Source organism: Pteronotus mesoamericanus, unplaced genomic scaffold (assembly GCF_021234165.1).
Source record: "Pteronotus mesoamericanus isolate MK-2021 breed Mesoamerican mustached bat unplaced genomic scaffold, CSHL_Meso_final contig_657, whole genome shotgun sequence".
NCBI classification, from domain to species: domain Eukaryota; kingdom Metazoa; phylum Chordata; class Mammalia; order Chiroptera; family Mormoopidae; genus Pteronotus; species Pteronotus mesoamericanus.
In genome coordinates this window covers 14,288,395-14,309,221 of record NW_026555229.1, presented here as the reverse complement: position 1 = coordinate 14,309,221, position 20,827 = coordinate 14,288,395, and the positions used below count along the sequence as shown (strand labels likewise).

At 36.1% G+C, this 20,827-nt stretch overlaps 1 protein-coding gene across 2 annotated transcripts; it reads left to right on the top strand.

Moving 5' to 3' along the window:
* The first annotated feature begins 117 nt into the window (after positions 1 to 117).
* On the top strand, positions 118 to 20,486 carry DCLRE1A (DNA cross-link repair 1A). Of its 2 annotated transcripts, XM_054581551.1 has the most exons (10): positions 118 to 155; positions 689 to 1,786; positions 3,510 to 5,195; positions 6,211 to 6,344; positions 7,398 to 7,516; positions 10,338 to 10,478; positions 11,996 to 12,141; positions 12,933 to 13,087; positions 18,570 to 18,711; positions 19,716 to 20,486. In XM_054581551.1, the coding sequence occupies exons 2-10, from the start codon at positions 1,324 to 1,326 to the stop codon at positions 19,874 to 19,876; spliced, it is 3,147 nt and encodes a 1,048-aa protein (XP_054437526.1). In that variant the 5' UTR covers positions 118 to 155; positions 689 to 1,323; the 3' UTR covers positions 19,877 to 20,486. The 2 variants fall into 2 exon arrangements, with proteins under 2 accessions (XP_054437526.1, XP_054437525.1); XM_054581550.1 differs by lacking the exon at positions 118 to 155 and having other exon boundaries at positions 392 to 1,786.
* Positions 20,487 to 20,827: the final 341 nt, after the last annotated feature.

Here is a 20,827-nt window from a genome sequence, read left to right as displayed (position 1 = left end):
TCCCTTTTCGGGCAAAAAATAAGATAAAATGAATCCGCAGAACTTAATAGAGATTTTTTTTTTTCCATTCTTTTCAAACTCTGGCTCTTAGATCGGAACCAGCCGATTCGACACAGCACTGGTCGGAGGAAGCGGTTCCCGCCAAGACACAAAAGGTAAGGGAGTAGGGACTTCCTCAAGAGAGAGGCTTCTAAAAGTTGGGATTAACTGACCAATGGCTTTGGCTTACACACAACTTAAGTAACTTGTCGCCCCGCAGTGCTGAAAGTGCGGGCACGAATAGAGTGTCAGCAGAGTAGGGGGAGGGGGCGCGGAGGGAGCAGGCGCAGCTCGACCTGCTCTCGGGGTGTTGGTGGTGGCAGGTGGGCTGCGGCCAAGATCCACTGGGGCCCGGCTTCCGTCTTCAGAAGGGGAAGGCTGTGATTGCTTTTATGGAGTGGAATGTGCTAGCAGCTCGTTCGCTTCCTGCCCTGGAGGGGGTAAGGCCCCCTCCTCTGGCCGCGCAGCCTCCAGCGTGTAAAGAGAAGGCAGAGCCCGTGGGAGGCAACGGGCTGGTGAACCTTGGCTTTGACGCTGGTGGAGACAGGGCTGGCCACCTCCAGGATGGACCACCTCTGTTGTCTGGAGGTAGAAGTGTGGTCTCCGTGCAGGCACGACTTAATGTATTTGAATTTTGTTTATTGTGCAGTGTTTGTTCATTGCTGCTGGAGGAAGATGGTGAACTGACCCAGGAAACTGAAGTTGTTGAATATCCACGAGTCATGGACAAGGGCGGTTTTGTCTATTGGGAATCACACACTTGTTTGACTATGGAGTGACTAGGGTTAATTAGCAAACTTGAGGCAGCCATTTGGTGTTTGAAATACCTGCTGAGCCAATTGCCCAGGGACTGTGGGTGGATTTGTGAATTATCTGGACAGTTGTCCAGTTGAAAGAGAACTGATAGCTTTATAACAATTTTACAAAGCTTGTTCTAAGACTCTGATTAGGGCTTACTTTTCAAACTATTACTGATTCTTATTTTTATGAATCAAGTCTTGGAAAAGGCACGGTAACTGGATGAAATAGCCACAAAAATAGAAAACTTCTCATATGCTACCCCTGTGGTAGATTCTCTTTATTTATTGTAGTAGGTGTTCTCAGGTATAAGGTTTATAGTTTGCCAATATAGTCATTGCCACACCTTTAGACTCCCATCAAGTTTGGGTATTTTGTTACTTTTTGTTTACAGCAAAATAATTCCATTTAAAAATGTTGTAACAAGAAATAGATTCTCAATTTACTTGAGATTAGTGCTCCTTTAATGATAAAAGTCATTTTGCCATGTTAGAAGGCACTTTTTCGGAAGAAGATATCTGGGAATACAAATCCAAAAGAAAACCAAAATCAGTCCATGCAAATAATTGCCCTGAGAATGTTCCAAAATCTGACAAAAAAGCAACAGATGGAAAGTACCAGTCAAAACGAAAGAGAAAAAAAAGAACTGTGGAAGCTAAAGAGAAGGTGGAGGTTCCTGAAATGTGCCTTCAAGAAACAAATAGTCAGATTCCTGTCGTTTCTAGTCAGAATTCTAGTTGTGAAGATGGTATCCAGCAGTCCCAAGGCAAGGAGACCACTCCAGGAAAGTGCAGTAGGACTAGCAAAGACAAACACGTGTCTCCAAAGATACGTCCAGTTTACGATGGATACTGCCCAAACTGCCAGCTGCCTTTTTCCTCATTACTAGGTCAGACACCTCGATGGCATGTGTTTGAGTGTTTGGATTCTCCACTGGTCTCCGAAACAGGTAAGATTACAAAAAACACAGTGGTCTTTAAATCGGCCTGCAGTAGGCCAGGCACATCAGTCCAGTGAAACAAGCAAGGGAAACAAACAGAGAAAGAGATGAGACACTATGAGCACAAATGACTTCACCCTGGAGGCGAACAAGGTAATATGTGTTCACCCTTCTTGAGCTGGGAGAAAAAAAGAAAACAGCCAATGGTATAATTGTCAAGAATTTTGAAAACAGTCTAAATGCATTTTATTTCATAAAAGTCCCTAAACATTTCAGTCATTCTTCATAAATGCTCATTAAACACATTATGCTAGATGCTTTCACTTTGTTTACTTTCTTGACTCACAACAACTGCACAAAGTAAGTGGTATTGACAGTTTCTAGCCGAGGGTTTATAAACAACTTGTCCATTAAGACTGTAATAATAAAAATGTGCCAATTGGTAACTAAAGTAATGCTATGTTTTTATCTTTGAAAATATATAGTAAATGTCATGTTTAAAATACAGAAAATTCAACTTGGAATATATGGAGACTGGGTTGTGATGATTTGTAAATTTTGCAGTTATATATACAGTACATAAACTTAAATCTCAAAGAATTAAAACTCAGTAAAGCTAATACTCAGAACGGCTTTCATGTTAAATATGATTCAGAAGACATTTTGTTACTAACTTCGGGAACTCCTAAAGAACTCCTAAAATTCGGCATTGGCCTTTCTCATAAAAGTATAGCAAGGAAAAGCCTCATCAAATGTTACTAATTTGCTTTTAAGTGGCTTGAAAACCAGAAATGGAAGTTGGAGTCCCACAGTGCGCACCTCAGGGTAAAATGTCTTATTGATGAAACCACCTCAAAGAGATTCTTTTTCTTCCTTTTTCTTTCTTTCTTTTTTTTTTTTTTTTTTTTTTTTTTTACTGTCTATACTCTTCTGAATAGTCTCAGATTTGAACTTTATAACAAATACTTTCGTGAGGCAATTTTAAGTTTTAAGCAATGAAGTCTTTTAATATAATGTAACATTTACAGGGGGAGGGCGGGGGGAAGAAGGCATCATTATTTTTATAAACCAGAAAATAAAAATAGAAGGGGATACGTGAAGATGGTTTACAGAATGTTAATCATAATGATAGGATGGGGAATGGTTTCCAGATTAAGATCTTATTAATCAGTTTATCAAATTGAATTTCAAATTTTAGAACAGAATCTAAATGGTCCAGGGTATGAACAGCTGTAACTAATTAAGATTGTTATTATTATTATTGTGTACAGTGTGAATATTAACTAATGGAATATAATTTGCTTCTACAGTTGTCATAAATCTGTGTTTGCTCCATAAGAAAAACTGGGGAAGAACTTAGGTTCTGTGAGAGGTACATCACTCTTGATTCTTTGTTGCCTGAGCAATAGTGAATTAGTGAAATTGATGGTGTCAATTTTTAGCATCTGTTTAAGAAGTACATAATGTAAGCACGACATGGATTTTGAAGCAGCTCATATTTGTTTGGTTTGAAAATAATAACTAGACCTTGCAAAAAAGACACTGGATTACCGTTATTTTATCCTGATTTTTTGATTCAGGTAAAGATAGCTGTTGTTCTAAGGTCTCAGAGTAGGACGGATGCCTTTACGCTTACATGTTCATTATAATACGTAATTATAATGCTGACACTGCCAAAACTTAGTCTGGACTTTGATGCTCTAATACTTATTTTCTTTAATACAATTTTCAGAGTGTCCTGATGGTCTTCTGTGTAGCTCAACAATTCCCTCTCACTACAAGAGATACACTCACCTCCTGCTAGCTCAACGTAGGGCTGGTAACAGTCCTTTTACGAGTCCATCACAGGGATCAGGTGGCAGTTTCACTGAGACTAATTCAGGCTTTCTTTGTAGCCTGGAGGAAAGATGGTCTCCATGTCAAAAACAAACTGAGAACTTTAAAAACGTTTCAGTTGATCCCTGGCTGGTGACACAGTGTCTAAGAAAATCTCAGTCTCCAACTGAAACCAAGAAAAAGACTTCCTCTTTGACAAATACCCAAACGTCCCAACAAGCTCCACAATTTACACAATGTTTTAATAATGACGGACTGGTAGGAGTTGGTTTACCTCTTGCTGAAGAATTATACAGCCAGAACACCTCAGAACACATAGATGTGCCGTTGCCAGAAAATGACTTTAGCAGCTGTGAAATCTCCTATTCTCCACTTCAGAGTGATGAAGAAACTTATGATATGGATGAAAAGCTGGATGATTCACAACAGGAACTATTTTTTACAGAAAGCACTAAAGATGGCAGTCTAGAAGAAGACGACAACAGCAGTAGTTTGTTGAGAAACTTCCATTGTCCCTTACTGAGGGATCAGGAGAGCGGCTCCAAAGTGAATAGCATCTTAACTCAAGATAAATACAATGAAGAATTGTATAAGTACAACACTCTGAACAATTCATCTCAACATTTCCAAAAGGAAAGTATTACTTTGTGTCGTGATCCAGCTTGTACTGATGATGGTTTCTCATATCCTTCTGCATTAGCAGAGGGGCTTGCTCCTTCCAGTTATCAGGCTACTAAAGCAAAACCTGATGAGCCAGAACTTCACTCATCTCCATCAAATAAAAAGAAACAGATAATTAAAGGATCAGCTGTTTACAATAAAATTTCTCCCCCACTACTTAAGAGTGAAATGTCAGAAGGTTTTGAAAGCCAAGGAGGAAGGTGTCTTTCTTTCCATCCAACCCAAGGTCAAATTAGAGAATTATCAAGAAAGAATTTCAGTGCTAAGAATAACACTAACTCAGCATGTTTCTGCAGAAAGGCATTAAGTGGTACGCTAGACAGGCAAGTTGATGGTTTAAATACAAAGACATTTTCTAGGACACCTACCGCTGCCAAGTCTTTGAAAATGTTGCCGTCTAGTCCTCAGTGTAATGCAACACACCCTCCTACCAAGGTAATGAAGCAAATGGATATAGGTGTGTATTTTGGTTTACCACCTAAAAGAAAAGAAGAGCAATTGAGGGAGGAAAGTGCAATAGAAGGGATGAACTTAAAACCAGTTGTTAGTCCTAACAAAAAAAGGGCTGGGCAGTGTAAGAGGAAAGCAGAAAAATCTTTAAGTGATTCAGAATTGGATGCAAAGAATTTAAGTGAGAATTGGCAATCTGTGGAATTTTCTAGAAAGAGGGCACAGCATCAAAGAAAAAAGCTGAGAAAGTCAGACTCACTACAGGAAGGAACACAGCAGAAGCGGTCAGGTGACATTGTTAAGATAAAAGCTGGAACAGGGCATTTAAATCAAGACCAAGTTTTCATAAAGTCAGCTCGTGGCAGGCTGCGGAGAGGCAACACGAAAATCCCACAGATACCTCATGCAGAAGAATTAAAAAGGACATGTCCATTCTATAAGAAAATACCTGGTAAGTCGAAATTTCTGTGCCATTTCATATCCTTGTAATTTTTCATGTCTTCATAGGTGAGTTAGGAGGAAAATAGGTGGTAAAATGAATTTTGTTATTGAAGGAACCAATAACTTCTGAAAAGAGTATAAATTATAAATGAACACTGCCAAAATATACTTGGTTTCGGGAGATTTAAGTGCTTTATTGATGATTTAGAGCTGTAATTTGTTCAAAATAGAGTATAGGATTTTTGTACATCATAGAACTAGTTTTGCCTTAAATTACTTTGATTGTTTTATGTATTTTACATAAGTCTAAAACTAGTATATCATGTGTTGATAAGTCTCAATAGAATCATTTGCTTTTTCACTTGCATATCATTGGGTACTTCATGAACACATTTTAGAACAGCTCAATCTTTTATTATTATTAATATTATTATTACTGCTCCTCTAGGGAGACTTTTTCAGGCTTTTTTTTTTTTTCCTTGTTTCCCTTCCTCCCTCCCTCCCTGCACAATGAAATTTAAGTGATATATTGTCTGTCTGTTACTGTGCTGTGGTCCTTTGCAGGGCCACAGACCATTGTAATCTGTAAGGTTATTTGGGCTGCAATCACTCTGCCCCCTTAGAAGCCTATCACCGTCCCCCACAGGGAGCACTCGTGGTTGAGAGAAAATTGACATTCTCCTTTGGCTATTTTGCAGAAATAAAGGAGTTGAGGTGCGCAGTAAGTAACGGGAAAATATTGAAAGAAATAATATTCAAAATAAAACAAAAAAATAATTGGTATGTAGTTTGGTATTTTGATTTTTCATTAATTATTCATTAAAAAAGCCTGTATTGGGATATTTAGTGGAAACTAATAAGACCCGTTTTCATCTCTAACATCCCCTTTTGTTGACTTAATCCGATGTAAGTTTTAATTTAAATTACAAAGTTAAGTTAGACGTGAGATGTGAAGATGTTGTCATCAAACTATCTTTTTCCCTTTTGGTGTTGCTCAAGTGGTTGTGTTGTTATTTGCATTGCAGGAACTGGCTTTACAGTTGATGCCTTTCAGTATGGACTGGTGGAAGGTTGCACAGCCTATTTTCTCACCCATTTTCATTCTGATCATTATGCTGGATTGTCTAAAAACTTCACATTTCCAGTTTATTGTAGTGAGGTAAATTTTAGTATTCTAAATTATGAATTTGTGGAGTTCAGTGAATTTCTAAGCAGTGTGGTTAAAAAGGAATAATTACAATGGTAAGATCTAGCATTCTTCTAGACAAGATCTGAGCAAACAGATTCCACCTTGAGAATCTAAAATTCAATGAGTTCTTGTCAATTGTTATAAAAGGTTTTTTAACAATATTTTTAGTACATGGAAACAATAAATAAACTACTTCACAATTTACTAAAAAAAAAAAAAAAAAAATCTATGTTTCTCTTAGTAAACATTTATTGAGTACCTGAAAAATAGTTCAAGGCCAAGTACCTAACTTCAGGGAACTTACAGCCTTCGAAGACACATTCACAAGTGATACCAGGATAGGATCAGTATTTGAACAGATAAGGGAATGGAGTGCCTGGAAGTAGGGAGAAAGGAGTACTTTACTCTGTCCCAGGCTAAAGTTAGACAAAGTTTCATGAGGAAAGAGATTATCTTGAAAGGTAAACATTTCAATGCATACTACTAAAGGCTGTGGCTAGAATTTGATTTAATTCTCACAGCATTCTTGAATTATCCTCTTTTTAGTAATGAAATAACTGAGGTTAAGTGACATGTCCCAATCCCAGAGCTAGTCATAGCAGAGCCAGATTTTGAAACATGTTTGTTTGATTCCAGAATCAGGCAGAGAGTGGAGTTTGTTACAAAAAGACAGATGTATGAGAAATAGACCCATTCCGGGCACTTCAGGTGTTTCAGAATGGCTAAACACAAGACAGGGAATAATAGGAGATAAACCTGCAAAAACAGGTAGGGGCCAAATCATGAAGTGTTTTGTATGTCATGCCAAGGATGGACTTTTTGCAAGTTAGAGCCAGTGACAGTATTTAAGCAAAACAGTGACACAAGTCACCTTAGGAAGTTTTTCCTGGCATTCTGGAGGGCTTACATTGGATCTAAGTGGGAGAACAGGGAGATTATTCAGATGCTTGGGCTCTGAACTAGATATGAAATAAATACTTTAGTGTTTCACTGAATCAGCAATAAGCACATTCGGTTTTGCAGATAACCGGCAATTTGTTGAAGAGCAAACTTCATGTGGAAGAACAATATATCCATCCATTACCAATGGACACTGAATGTATGGTGAATGGTATCAAAGTTGTTTTGCTTGATGCCAATCAGTAAGTATTAAAGTTGTCTAAATAACAGCCTATTTTTTTAATATTCAAAAGGAAGACACGTTAGCATCTTTTCTTAATGGAACTTTTAGAACTTTTCTAATGGAACTAATAGGCTTGGTATTTCTTAAAACTTCACTTAAACATGTTTGTCCTTTTGAAAAAAAATAATGTACCCAATTACAGAATCAAAGCATAATATAGAGATCTTCTAAATATTATTTAACCCATTTTTATCCAGTTAAATTACTATGCTTGACAAATGAGGCTCCTTATTTTTTTTTTTTTTAAATATGTTAACATGTCGCTGCTGTTCTTTAAAAGATAACCTTTTGCCATTTCCTTTAATATCACTTAGATAAATTAACAGCTGGTACTCCATGCAGATACGAGAGAGTTTTCTTTTCCCTTTAAGTAATTTTTCAGACCTTTAACACTAAAGAACTAGAAAACATTTCTTGAAAATTGTTTTCCTTCATTTTTTTACATGTAAAGTACTATCACTATTTACATTGCAAAAATGCAGCTATCAACTTTACTTCTTTCTGCTTTTCATAGTGTTAGCCTCATGTACATCTGAGACCATAGATGCTTAGAGAATTAAAATTAAGACTAAATCTAGGTCTCCTAAAATTGAGGCTAGTGCTCTTTCTTCAGATTTTCTTTAAGTTTTTGTCTGCTAACTTTGCCGCTGATTTCTTTTAGTCACCAATTATGACAGCTCCAATTCTGATTTTTTTTTAGTCAGCTTTATTGATGTGTAATTTACATAAATAAAATGGACTTATTTTAAGTGTTAGCTGAATTTTGGCAAAAGTACATACCCATATAGTTTCCACCACAATAAAAATGTAGAAAAATTTTCCCACTCTAAAAGGTTTCCCTGCGCTCTTTTTCCATGAGTCCCCAAACCCCACCTCTGGCCCAGGACACCTTTGATCTGTTTCCTATCACTATGGATTATATTTGTCTTTCCTAGGGAATTATCTAAATGAAATCATACAGTGTCTTCTCTTTTATGTCTGGTTTCTGTCACTTATGTTTTTGAGGTTTGTCCATGCAATTTTGTGTATTAGTACTGTGTTCCTTTTTTATTATTATTGATTAAGATCTATTGTATAGATATACTACAATTTATCTCCTCTCCTCTTGATGGGCAACTTGATTTTGTTTATTGACTTTGTATCCCAAGATCTTGCTAAATTTGCTAATTAGTTGTAATAGGTTTTTGGTAGATTCTTAAAAATTTTCTATATGTCCAATAATGTCATCTGTGAATAAAGGAAATTTTGTTCTGCTTTTTTTCTATTTGGAGTGCTCTTTTTTTCCCCTCTTGTTTATTGTACTGGCTCAGACCTTCAGTACAAAGTTGAAGAGGAATGGTGAGAGCAGACATACGGCCTTGTTTCTGATCTTATGGGGAAAAACTTTCTTTCTCCATTTAGCATGATGTAGCAGTAGGTTTTTCACAGATGCCTTTTTTCAGGTTGAGGAATTTCTCAGCTATTCTAGGCTGCCAGGAGTTTGTAATCAGGAGTGGGTGTTGAATTTTGTGAAATGCTTCTTTGGTATTGATGTGATCGTATGATTTTTCTCCTTTGAATGTTAACATGGTAAATTACAATGATGGATTTTTTTTAGTGTTAAGCCAGCCTTGTATCGCTGGGATAAAACCCACTTGGTCTTCATGTATTACCCTTTTAAAAAAACACATTGCTGGAGTGGATATGCTGATATTTTGTTAAGGAATTTTATGGCTGTTTTCGTGATGGATATTGATTTTTATTTTTTTATAATGCTTTTGTCTGGTTTTGATATCAGGGTAATGCTGGCCTCATGAAGTTTCACTCCTCTATTTTCTGAAAGATTGTTGTGTTGTATTTGGTATTATTTTTTTCTCTTAAGTATTTGATAGAATTCCCCAGCAAAATTATTGGGGTCTGAAGTTTTGGAGCAAGGAGGTAAAGGGAAGGGTTTAATCACAAATGTAATTATTTCCTGTGTTTTCTTAGAATTCAAAATGAAAGCTCCTGTGTTTTGGCAGTAATTCCCAAACCCCATGCGTCAGGGGTCCTGTAAGGCCCGCATTAGGTTCCGTGGTTCACTAGGACTCACAGGACTCAGCAAAGCTGTGGATCTTGCACAGCTTCTCACAGGGAAGAAGTACAAACGAAAATCAGCAATGGGAAAAGGCAAATGGGGGTGAACCCAGGCAAAACCAGGCACAGGTTTGCAGGTGTCCTCATCTGGTAGAGTGGCGCAGATGTGCTTAATTCTCCCAGCAACAATGTGTAAGGACACACACACAGTGTGGCCAACCAGGGAAGCTCACTGGAGCCTTGTTGTCCTTGTTTTTATGGAGGGTCAGTCTTGCAGGCAGGCAGCACCACCTGACTGAGGCTGACCTCAGCCACTCAGACTCCTCGCGCAGAAACAGAACTTCGCCCGAGATAACATTATCAGCCTAGACTGTCTCAGGCACACATAATGCACTCTTACCAGCCGAATATTCCATGGGCTCAGAACGCATCTCCCAAGGACCAGTCCTAAAGACAGGCCTTTCTTGGGAATGTGTGGAGTTTGAGAAACCACACCTGCTGAAGCAGTCCTGTCCAGCAAACTCGGTTTTTGTTGTTGTTGTTCTTACTGTTTTTGTTTTAATATTGTCAACTTCCTTAACTAAAGTGCTGCATTTTCTCTGTAGTATAATGCTTTGTCATTCTGGTCAGCTAATAAAGTATATTAACTTGTTATTGAAGTAGGTACTCTTCCTTCAGATGCTTTGCCTGTGTTAAGACTATTTCTTTGAAATGTTTGCGTTCAGCTGTCCAGGTGCTGTTATGATCCTTTTTTACCTTCCTAATGGCAACGTCATATTACACACTGGAGACTTCCGGGCGCATCCCACCATGGAACGTTCTCTTCTTGCTGGCCAGAAAGTCCACACGCTGTATTTAGATACCACGTAAGAGAAGCTTTGTTTGTGTGCTTTCTTTTTCCACAGACAGCACTGGCTGTGTGTATTATGAATAATTGGAGCATTTGTTTAGGTAATCAAAACTCTGCCTTTTTGTCATTTATCATTTTAAGGCTTTTTTATCAGAGGTATGCTGTTTGAAAAAAAAAAAACTTGCTTAAGGACAAATTTGGGATTACAAGTCTTAACTGACTGCAGCTCAATTTTTCTTATAATTTCCTTTCAAAAATACAGTTAATATGAGAGTCCTACTACTGAAACAAGGAAAAAAGCATTGGGGGTAAAACTTTAGGAAAACACCCTTTTATGTTATCCTTTCAAAATATCTTTAACTACAATGTACAGTTGTAAAGAAAAAACTGAGGCCAAAGTATGCTTCTGTTTCTAAATAGTAGTCAGAATTTGTTTTATTCTTAAAAAGGTAATTTCCAACTGACAGCTTTGAATTCCTAAGTGCTATGAACATAATGGTGTAAGCCATTCTCTTTTTATTATTTATTAAAATACCTCACCAACTTGTTAGAAATTAATTATGTTACCTATTTCAACCTGTTTCAAGGAGAAATGAGTTTGGGTGGCATGTTTTAGTAAAAGGTGGTCTTTGCACATCCTGTTTTTGAACACTAGCTATTTTCCCATTTCTTTATATATACTTTAAACACTAGGTACATTAAGAAAATAATAAGTTTTAAAAAAAAAAAACCTTTTCTTGATACTTAGTACTATTCTACGTGCAATTCTGAATGTATTTGTGGGTTGTTACAGGAGACAGGATTAAGACTTTATTCTGATGGCTGATCAGCAAAAAAACAGTTTTGAAAATTTGGAGAAATATGTTTCTTTGGTGTTTGTACTTCATGACTCTTTTAGTGAAAAAGCACTTTTCATCTCAAATTTATATATAGGTAGTAGTCTTACAGTTAGTTTTTCATTGGATGTTATCATTTTGACGTATACCCAACTGGATTTGTTAAATTCCTACAATGCTATATATATTTCTGTATCTTCAAAGAAGAGAAGATAACCATGTGAATATTAACTGTTAGATCTAAAACTACTTCATTAAATTCATGTTTTATTTTAATATTTTAATCTTTTTTTTTTTTTTACTATAGCAGAATTCTCTAGTCTAAAAATAATCCCTAACAATAGATTATCTTTGATAGTGATTGGGGTTAAAGAGATATTGAGGTTTATAATTCAGAGCTAAAATAGCTGGCTGGCTAAAAATATTTTTGAAGAAAAAAAGGCGATTTTTTTATTTGAGGATGATAAAAGAAACATAATGGAAAAAAGTGCACTGAATATGCAGAATCCCATTGTAAGTTATCAATAGCTGGTACCGAATTTTATCCACAGGGAGTGAGATATAACTTGCAGTGGTGTTTATATTATACTGCTGTTGTATGTCATTTTGTTAGAGCTTATTTTCTAAAATTGCATCCAATTTAGTGCTATGGTTTTCTTGTTACTCCTTTAATAAGTACCATATTTCCACATTACAGATACTGCAGCCCCGAGTACTGCTTTCCGTCTCAGCAGGAGGTTATCCAGTTTGCCATCAGCACTGCCTTTGAGGCTGTAACTCTAAACCCACGTACTCTTGTTGTCTGTGGCACTTATTCTATTGGAAAAGAGAAAGTCTTCCTAGGTGGGTGTTAGCTGTATCTAATTTACATTAATATATTATAAAGATCAGCTTCTTTTTGCATAAAGCGCTTTCAGTCTCTGTTTCTTGAAATGGTTTCCTGAAATGGTTCAATATTACTCTGAAGTTGAAGGAAAATTTGATAGTTTGATTCATTTAAACTTTGAAAAGCTTAATGTAATAGAAACATTTCATGTGTGTTTATGGTAGCCTTTATATCTACAAATGGTTATAGAGCAAATGCCCATGCTCCGTTAGTATTTTAATAAACTTTGAAAGATTTCTAGTACATAGTTGTGTTACTGCATCTTTCTTCTTTCTTTCTTTTTTTTTTCCTTGTGTTACCGCATTCGTTGATGATAACTATCAATTAATTATCTTAGAGGACAGTTTTAAGTTTTGTTCCTAAATGATTTCTGGGTATGTAGCTAGTTTATCTAAATAGTACTGAACTATTTTGCAATGTACTTTCCATTTCTTCTTTAAGATACAAAGTGATGAAGCCAGTGTATTAACTACTCCAAATTTAGTTTCTTCCTGTCTACCCTTTTCTTTACATATTTTGCAGTTTTTAAAGACTAGGTTTTTAAAAATAAATTCTTGGTTTTTTTCACAACTTATTCTACACAGTTAACCACCAAAATTATTCAGCCTTTCTGAGATGTTATGGCAAAAGTGTGAATGGTTTGATTTTCTTTTTATTTGATAAATTCTTATTTTAAAATTTGGTTAAGTTGTAATTTTTTTTCATAAGCTGTAATTTTTGTATTTTTAACCTTTTTCTTTGCCTATAGCCATTGCTGAAGTTTTAGGTTCAAAAGTGGGCATGTCCCGAGAAAAATATAAAACATTACAGTGCCTCAATATACCAGAAATTAATTCCTTCATCACTACAGACATGGGCAGTTCCCTGGTTCACCTTCTTCCAATGATGCAAATTAATTTTAAGGTAAGCACCCAAGAGATACATCTTTTTGGGATGAACTGGAAAAGGTAATCTTGATTATTGAAAACTAGAATTCCATTTACCTGCATTTAACACAGAATAATCCAATTACAGTGAAGTCATCACCTATAGTAAATTTGCCTTAGAAAATGTTTTAAGGGGAATTGAAACTGTTTCTAGTTTTTTGTGTGTGTGCAGCTCTATATTGGCACCCGCTTGCCCACTGGGAGGTTAGGGAGTAAAGAGCTGGCACAAGGAAATAAAACATGCAGAAAAGTATTAGGCTACCTGGGCACCTCCTGCCCTTAAGCTTGTTCTCCAGTTCTTCTGGGTGAGAGAGGAAACAAGTGGAAAATTTTAAGGAGTTCTTACTTTTTCACAAGCCTACTATTCTGTATTAATATCGAGCCCTTATAATATTGATATATGGTTGAAGTTTACTTGTGAGGATTAAATAAAATGATGGAAGTACATCATAAGAGGAAGTCCTAGTATTTGTTCTGAGGTATAAATTAAGATGCATAAGATATGACCTCATGATTTGGAAGGGCTTGTCCGAATTATTCATATCCTCAGATTTATTCCATTTGCTAATATTCTGATACCTAGCAAAGGAACCCATCAAACCTGTATATTAAAAATGATTCAGAACATACTGCACATAAAAAAGTGTATTTTCCTTTTTTTTCCTATAATGTTCATGAAATAACTTTTATGGAGCTTTTGAACTAGCTTGGGATGCTGATTATTCTATCTTATAAATAATAACACTTGTATTTTATAAAGAAAATGAACATTTTGGGCCTGTCCCCTGAGTAAGGAAATCCTAACTGGTTCATAAGGTTAAGGTGAAATTTTTATGGCATTTTTTTCATGAGTATATAATTCATAAGAAATTTCAGGGATAACCAAGTCAGACTTTTGTTCATTGGTGTTTATGCCAGCCTTGCAAACTTATTTTAAATTTGGGATGCATCCAATTTGTATGGAGGCTAATGAGATGGTGATTAGTCATAAAATGAATAGATATCCTGAAGAGGCTATAGCATTTTTAAATTATTTTATGTAACACTTTTATTATCTAACTTAGTTTGCTTCATTTGAACAAATTATCCACTTTGGAAGACAATAAGGGTGCAGAAATATTATGGAAATGAAAGGCTTAGACCTTTACAAGAATGTTTAAAAGTGCCATATGCTGCAGAAAGGTCTTACAGGGAAAGCAGGGCAATTTGGCAAATCTTTGGTGACTTGTATAAGAACTGACAGTGGAGGAAGCGAGATGGCCCAAGACCAAGGAATGAATGAGAAAGTATACACATGACCAAATGAATGAGAAGATACACAAATGGCCAATACACACATGAAAAGAAGCTCAACATTGTTAGCCACCAGGGAACTGCAAGTCAAAATCTCAGTGAGATACCCCCTCACACTCACTAGCGTAGCTATAATAGAAAAGACAGGCAACACCAATTGTTGCTGATGCTTCAGAGAAATTAGAAGTCTCATTCATTGCTGGTGAGCTTATAAAATCATGCAGCTGCTAGGGAAAACAGTTTGATAATTTCTTAATGAGTTGAACATAGAGTGACCCTATCACCAAGCAATGCCAGCCCCAGGTATGTGCCCTGGCAAATTGAAAACATGTCTACACAGACACTTGTACATGACTGTTCATAGTGGCATTATTCATAATTACCAAAAAGTAGAAACAACTCAAATGCCCATCAGATGATCAATGGATAAACAAAATATGATATGTCTGATATGTCCATAAAATAGGGCTATTATTCAGCTATAAAAAGTAATGAAGTACTAAATATGCTACAGTATGAATTAGCCTTGAGAACATTATGCCACGTGAAAAGAAGACAGAAAAGACTACATTTTGTGTGATTCCGTTTATGTGAAATGTCTAAAATAGGTAAAAACTGTAGAGACAGTAGGTAGATAGTAGTTGTCATGGCTCAAGGGAGAGGGAATGGGGTGTGACTGTTGATGGATAGGCTGTTTCTTTCTGGGGTGATGCAAATATTGTAGATTTATAGGGGTGATATTCATACAACTTTGTGAATATAGTAAAAACCAGTGAACTGTTCACTCAAAAAAAGACTGGACTGGCAGTGATCTGCTTTAAAGACAGTAAAAAGAATGAATGAATGAATGAATGAGAAGTGAAGAGAGACAAGAAGCATTCATAGATGATGGCTGTGAGGCGGGGCCAGATGTGTTGCGGGCCAGAAGGAAGTACGTGAAAGGGACTTTGTTTGCTTCTTTCTTCGTTAGCTGTAAGAGAAGAGGATTTTGTTCTGTGAGGGACCTGGAGAAACTGGAGATATGTGAGAGGAGGAATAATCAATGACGTTAGGGTTCTGCACAGGACCTGGAAACACTGTTAGAGGGATTCATTAGCTTCTAGAGGAAAAGGGTCACCTCGCCCTCTTTGACAATTCCCTTGCAACCTACGACTTTTACAGATTGTTTGTACTGATGATATGTATTGCCTGCTTTTAGAGATCATATAGTTACAAATCTAAACTTAAATGAGAATTAAATCTTCAAAACAACTACAAAGTCAAGTTCCATTTTTAATACAGGAATTTAAATCAGTTAATGACTTAGAAGTGTTCATTTTGAATGTTTTTGGGGTTTGTTTGTTTTTTTAAGTGTTTTGGAAAAAGGAATGATCTGAAATCATTGTCTGCTTTTCTGTATTTGTCATCTGTTGTTGGTATTGCCTTCAGGAGACCTTCCCCTTCCTCCAGTAAAGTAGCCAGATGTTAATGACGTTTCTGATGATTTCTTATCTTCAAAACACAGATAGAGCAGAGGTTGGTGGTTACCATGAAGCTATATTGTAGTTAGTACTTAAAGCCATTCTTTTACCAGCCAAAAATAGTTTTGTTGCATCAGAACTTAGAACTCTTTGTAAAAATATACAATGTCCGGGGTTTCTAAGGCATGCTTTGAAAGCCTGAACAACTCTATAAATAATACCATTCATGCTGTCCAGTTCAACATCTCAATTTTACAATATGTACACTATGTAGAGTTGACCACCACCCTGATTTAAACCTAATCGACTGAATGTGGGACAACATTATAACAATCTTACAGATGATTCTGTTGGCATACGTGGACACCACTGGTACCAAGAAACAGAGATAAGCCATAGATGAGGAGCTTGATGTTCACTAAAGCATTCTTAATCAATAAAATCCCTCATTAGAGTAGTTCTCCAACTGTGGTTAATTAATGACTAGTGGCTACTGGCAATCTTTTCTGTGTGTTTGGCTTATGTAATAATAGTGTATGTTTTTGTTTGTGGCACAAGTTAATGATGTTTTTGTGGTAACACTAATTTGTCTTTTGAAAAGCAAAAATTGCTTATCACTTAATTCTCCTGAGTGTTTTTGCAGAGATAAATATGAATGGATAAGTTTGATGACCTGTATTGAAAGCTGGATTCTCAGCTTATGGTATCATATGTGTAATTGCTCTAAACCTCAGTTTCCTGTTATTTCCTTTTATTCATGAGGACAAGGGGGAAGAGATTAGTAATTGAACAAGTTGCATTATATTTCCTAATTCCTAGACTAAGCAAAATAAAAAACTTGAAGATTTGCAAAGCCAGGGACAGTGTAGTGAAAACTTAGTTATATATCTATAGCAAACTTTTGGAGGGGTAGAAGTTGGTGAGAAATATGATCACTTAATGGTGTTTATTCTTGAATTGACTTCAGATTAATAAAAGATCATTGTTTGCTAGAAAAAATAAATGAAAGAATTGTTATTATCAGTAAGACATAAATGCTGATAAACACCATAAATGTTCAGCCTCTTACTAGTAATCAAATATAAAAGCGAAATAACGACGATTTGTTCGTCTTCTACCAAATTCGCGTTTTTCGAATGCCAGTAAAGGAAAGCAAATATTTCTATGCTGACATTCAGAGAAATTGACACTCTCATCCTCTTGGATAGTAGTAGAAATTAGGGGTAAATCCTTTAGCTTAACAATTCCATTTCTAAGAATTTATACTAAAAAATGAGTTATTTGTGAAAAGGTCAAACTCTTAAGGCTCATAGGTGCTGGTGGTGTATTAGATGAAGAGAGTTAAGAAAAGTTAAGAAAGGGCTGATAGTTTCCATTAAAAAAGACCTAGAAGGCGGGGTTTACTGACTGCCTCCTTCTCCCCACCCCCACCCGAGGCCGTAAGCTCCCAGAAGGCCAAGGCTGTGTCTCTCACCCACCGCCCCAACAGCAGCACCTGGCGTAGTGCTGGCACAGGTGCTGATTGGGTGAATGACAAGGTAGGTGGCTAAATGGGTACCGGGATCTTTTAGAACACTTCAGTAGTTCAGAGTATGCAAGATTAAGGAAGAAAAAGACTTTTGGAAATCCGAGAAGGTGCTATGTGCAGTTTAGATTTTTTATAATTTTAAATAAAACCAGAATTTTACTATAAATTTATACTAAGCCTTTGAAACTCTGGGTGTCATCTGAAGACCAAGAGTATTAGACTTTTTAAAATATCCCTTGTGCCATTATTATCTTGAACTGGATTTCTTTTATCTTTCAAAGATTGAACTTTGGCTATTGGTTTTCTAAGAATTTTATCAAATGTCATCATTACAATGACTTGTTTGGAACATTTTATATTGTATGCATGATTTGTTAGGGAAGCATAGTTCCTCCAAATGTAGTAGCATGAAAAGTTTTAATATTACTTTAGTTCATACTTAAACCTGAGAAGAGTACCACTGTACATCTTTAAAATGCATGTCTGCATTGAGTATATAAAATTATTTCCATCTTTCTATACATCGGTCAGGCCTGTTGGTGTACATGCAGGGGGATATGTTTGAATTGATGTTTATCAGGGTTAATATTTGTATCCAGTAAGAATGCTATTAGATACTAGTATCTCTGATTTTAATATTCTAATATTAGTAGGATTTGGAGAGATGTGTTTTATTTTGGTAGCCATCTGAATTGTAATTTTTAAAAAAATCCTCACCCAAGGACATGCTTATTGATTTTAGAGAGAATGGGAGGGAGGGAGAAAGAGAAGTAGAGAAATACCAATTGGTTGCCTTTTGTACGTGCCCTGAGCAGTGAATGAACCCACAACCTAGGCATGAGCCCTGACCAGGAACCGAACCCCTGACCTTTTGGTTGGTGGGATGATACCCAACCAACTGAGCCACGCTAGCCAGGACTGAAATGTAATTTTGAAATATATAATTACTTATGTAAAGTTGTCCCACCTTAGTTTTTTCTCTGACTGTTCTTAAGCATGCTTAACATGAAATAAGTGAAAATACTTTTTTGAAGTAAGACACTAGATTGTTGCAAGCTGATGTTTACCAGGTGAAAACTTCCTGTGACTATGCCAATGTAACTGCTTTAATCATTGTTTTATCCCACATAACCCGTCTTCCTTAACCATAAGATTGATGATCTATTTCTATTTAACAGGGTTTATATAGTCATTTGAAGAGGTATGATGGGAGATACAATCAGATTTTGGCTTTTCGACCTACAGGATGGACACATTCTAATAAGTTAACGAGTATAGCAGATGTTGTACCCCAGACCAAAGGAAACATCTCGATATATGGTATAACTATTAAATTTGCTCACTTCTAATGTTTATAATTACATTTTTTAGAAGGGCTGTAAAATAAAAGAGGCAAGAAAAACAAGCATGAAAGAATCTTTAACAATTTAAGAGTTTCACATTGCTCTGTGAACCCTAAACCTGTATCTTTAGTATATAATAAACTGATATACAGAAGTATGACCAGAGTAAATAGACGTTGACTAATAGAGATACTGTTGTTTGTGAGATGAGTGAAAGGGAGAGGGAGTTTTAGAGAGACTTGAAAGGAGGTGGCGCAGCCGTGTGCTGCGGGTGTGGCTGGCGCTGTGACGCCCAGAGCAGGACAGCGGGTCGATGGGGCAGCAGCCAGCGTGACGGGCTTGACTGGAGTTCTTTTCGTCTCTTGGAGGAGGTTTACTATTGTGCTCAGAAATGGGCTTATTGCAGTAATGGCTGATGGAAACATTTCGATATGTCACTAGTCCAGTGACACTCTCAGCCTCTAAAGACCCTTTCTCCCTTCTCTGGTACTTGATCTTCAGTAAAGAAAATGAAGGGGTTTTTTTAGAGGATTTAATTTGTTTTCTTTTTGCTTATTTTTTATGTGTGCAAAGCTTGGGGACTGGAATCAGATTTATTGCTCTGGAAATCAAGTGTCTCCTGCTTGTTGTCCTTCAGATTTCACTCATATTTCTTCTAGGATTTTCTTCAAACTCATAGCTGGGCAAGGGGCTTAAAGGGAAGAATTATTTAAAAAGAAGAGCCTAATTATAAATAAGAACCTACAGAATTGCATATTATTGTCTACATAGAAAAGTAATGAATTTTTTAATGTTCAAAGTTTTGTATCATTTCAATATTATTTAATCTATATTTTTCGTAAAAGATAAAATGTATTATGAAAAATAAAGCACCAAGGAGTTTTTGACAAAAATACTCTGGATTGCTTTCCTTTTATTTTGCACTTGTGAATTTTTTTATTACTTGATTTTTAGCAGGCAATCTTTTCTTTTGTATTGTAGGAATTCCTTATAGTGAGCACAGTAGCTACCTGGAAATGAAACGTTTTGTTCAGTGGCTGAAGCCCCAGAAAATCATACCCACCGTGAATGTTGGCACCTTGAAATCAAGGAGCGCAATGGAGAAATGTTTTAAAGAATGGCGAACGGAAGCCGGATATTGATGTTACCTCTGAGGACTCAGAAGTAGTTAAGTAACTTAGATATGTCTTGTCAATAGTTAAATATTTAGTGATAGGAAATGCATTCCGTGTGAAAAACCTCAGGAAGGTCACTTATAGAGCTTATTTTCTTATTTAAATTTGAATAACATGTTCATGGTGCTGAGCGCCTCTCAGCATCATCAGTGACAACTGAGGCTGGTCTCCCTGGTACCCATGACTCTTGCCCCTCCCAGTGGGGGCAGTTATGTTGTGCATCCAGCCGTAACAAAGGAATTAAAGGCAGGTTCAGGGACCACAGGGATTCATTATAATGGCTAATTAGATTGAAATCATTATATATAAGTAATTATGTATCATTAAAATTATTTAATTTAGGGCATATTTTTATGAGATAAAAGTTTTATATGCTATGTATATGTAAATAAAAATCTTAAACTTGCTATATAGTGTCTTGGTTTTTAGGATTTGTAACTATGCCATTTATGCAATTTTATAAAATTTCAGTAAAAGTAATTCAACATTTTATTTTGAAGAAGATGAATCAAAGAGCCTATATAATCACCCGAGAAAGGATGGAGGAAAGTTTGCAAAAATGATGTTTATCTGAACTGTGTACTCAAGATATCAGAGAGCTAAAATTTTAGATTACAATGTTTTTTAAAGTGAGATTATATAATTTATTTATGAATCTTAATCTCCCCAACACAGATTAAATAACTGGATCAAAATGAAAATTTTAGGCCGATGCATGTTAAAAATGTTTTTATTGGGTTTAAATATGAAAATGGCTAACATAATGAATATATGCATGTGTGCAAATGCGTATTCATATGTTACCTCTAGCGGTGACGTTAATTCGGGAACTTAGTAGTAAATTTTTTCATGGAAAATTATTTTCAGTAATGATTCCAGTCACCGGAAAGATAGTATTCTCCATGAACTTTATTTTCA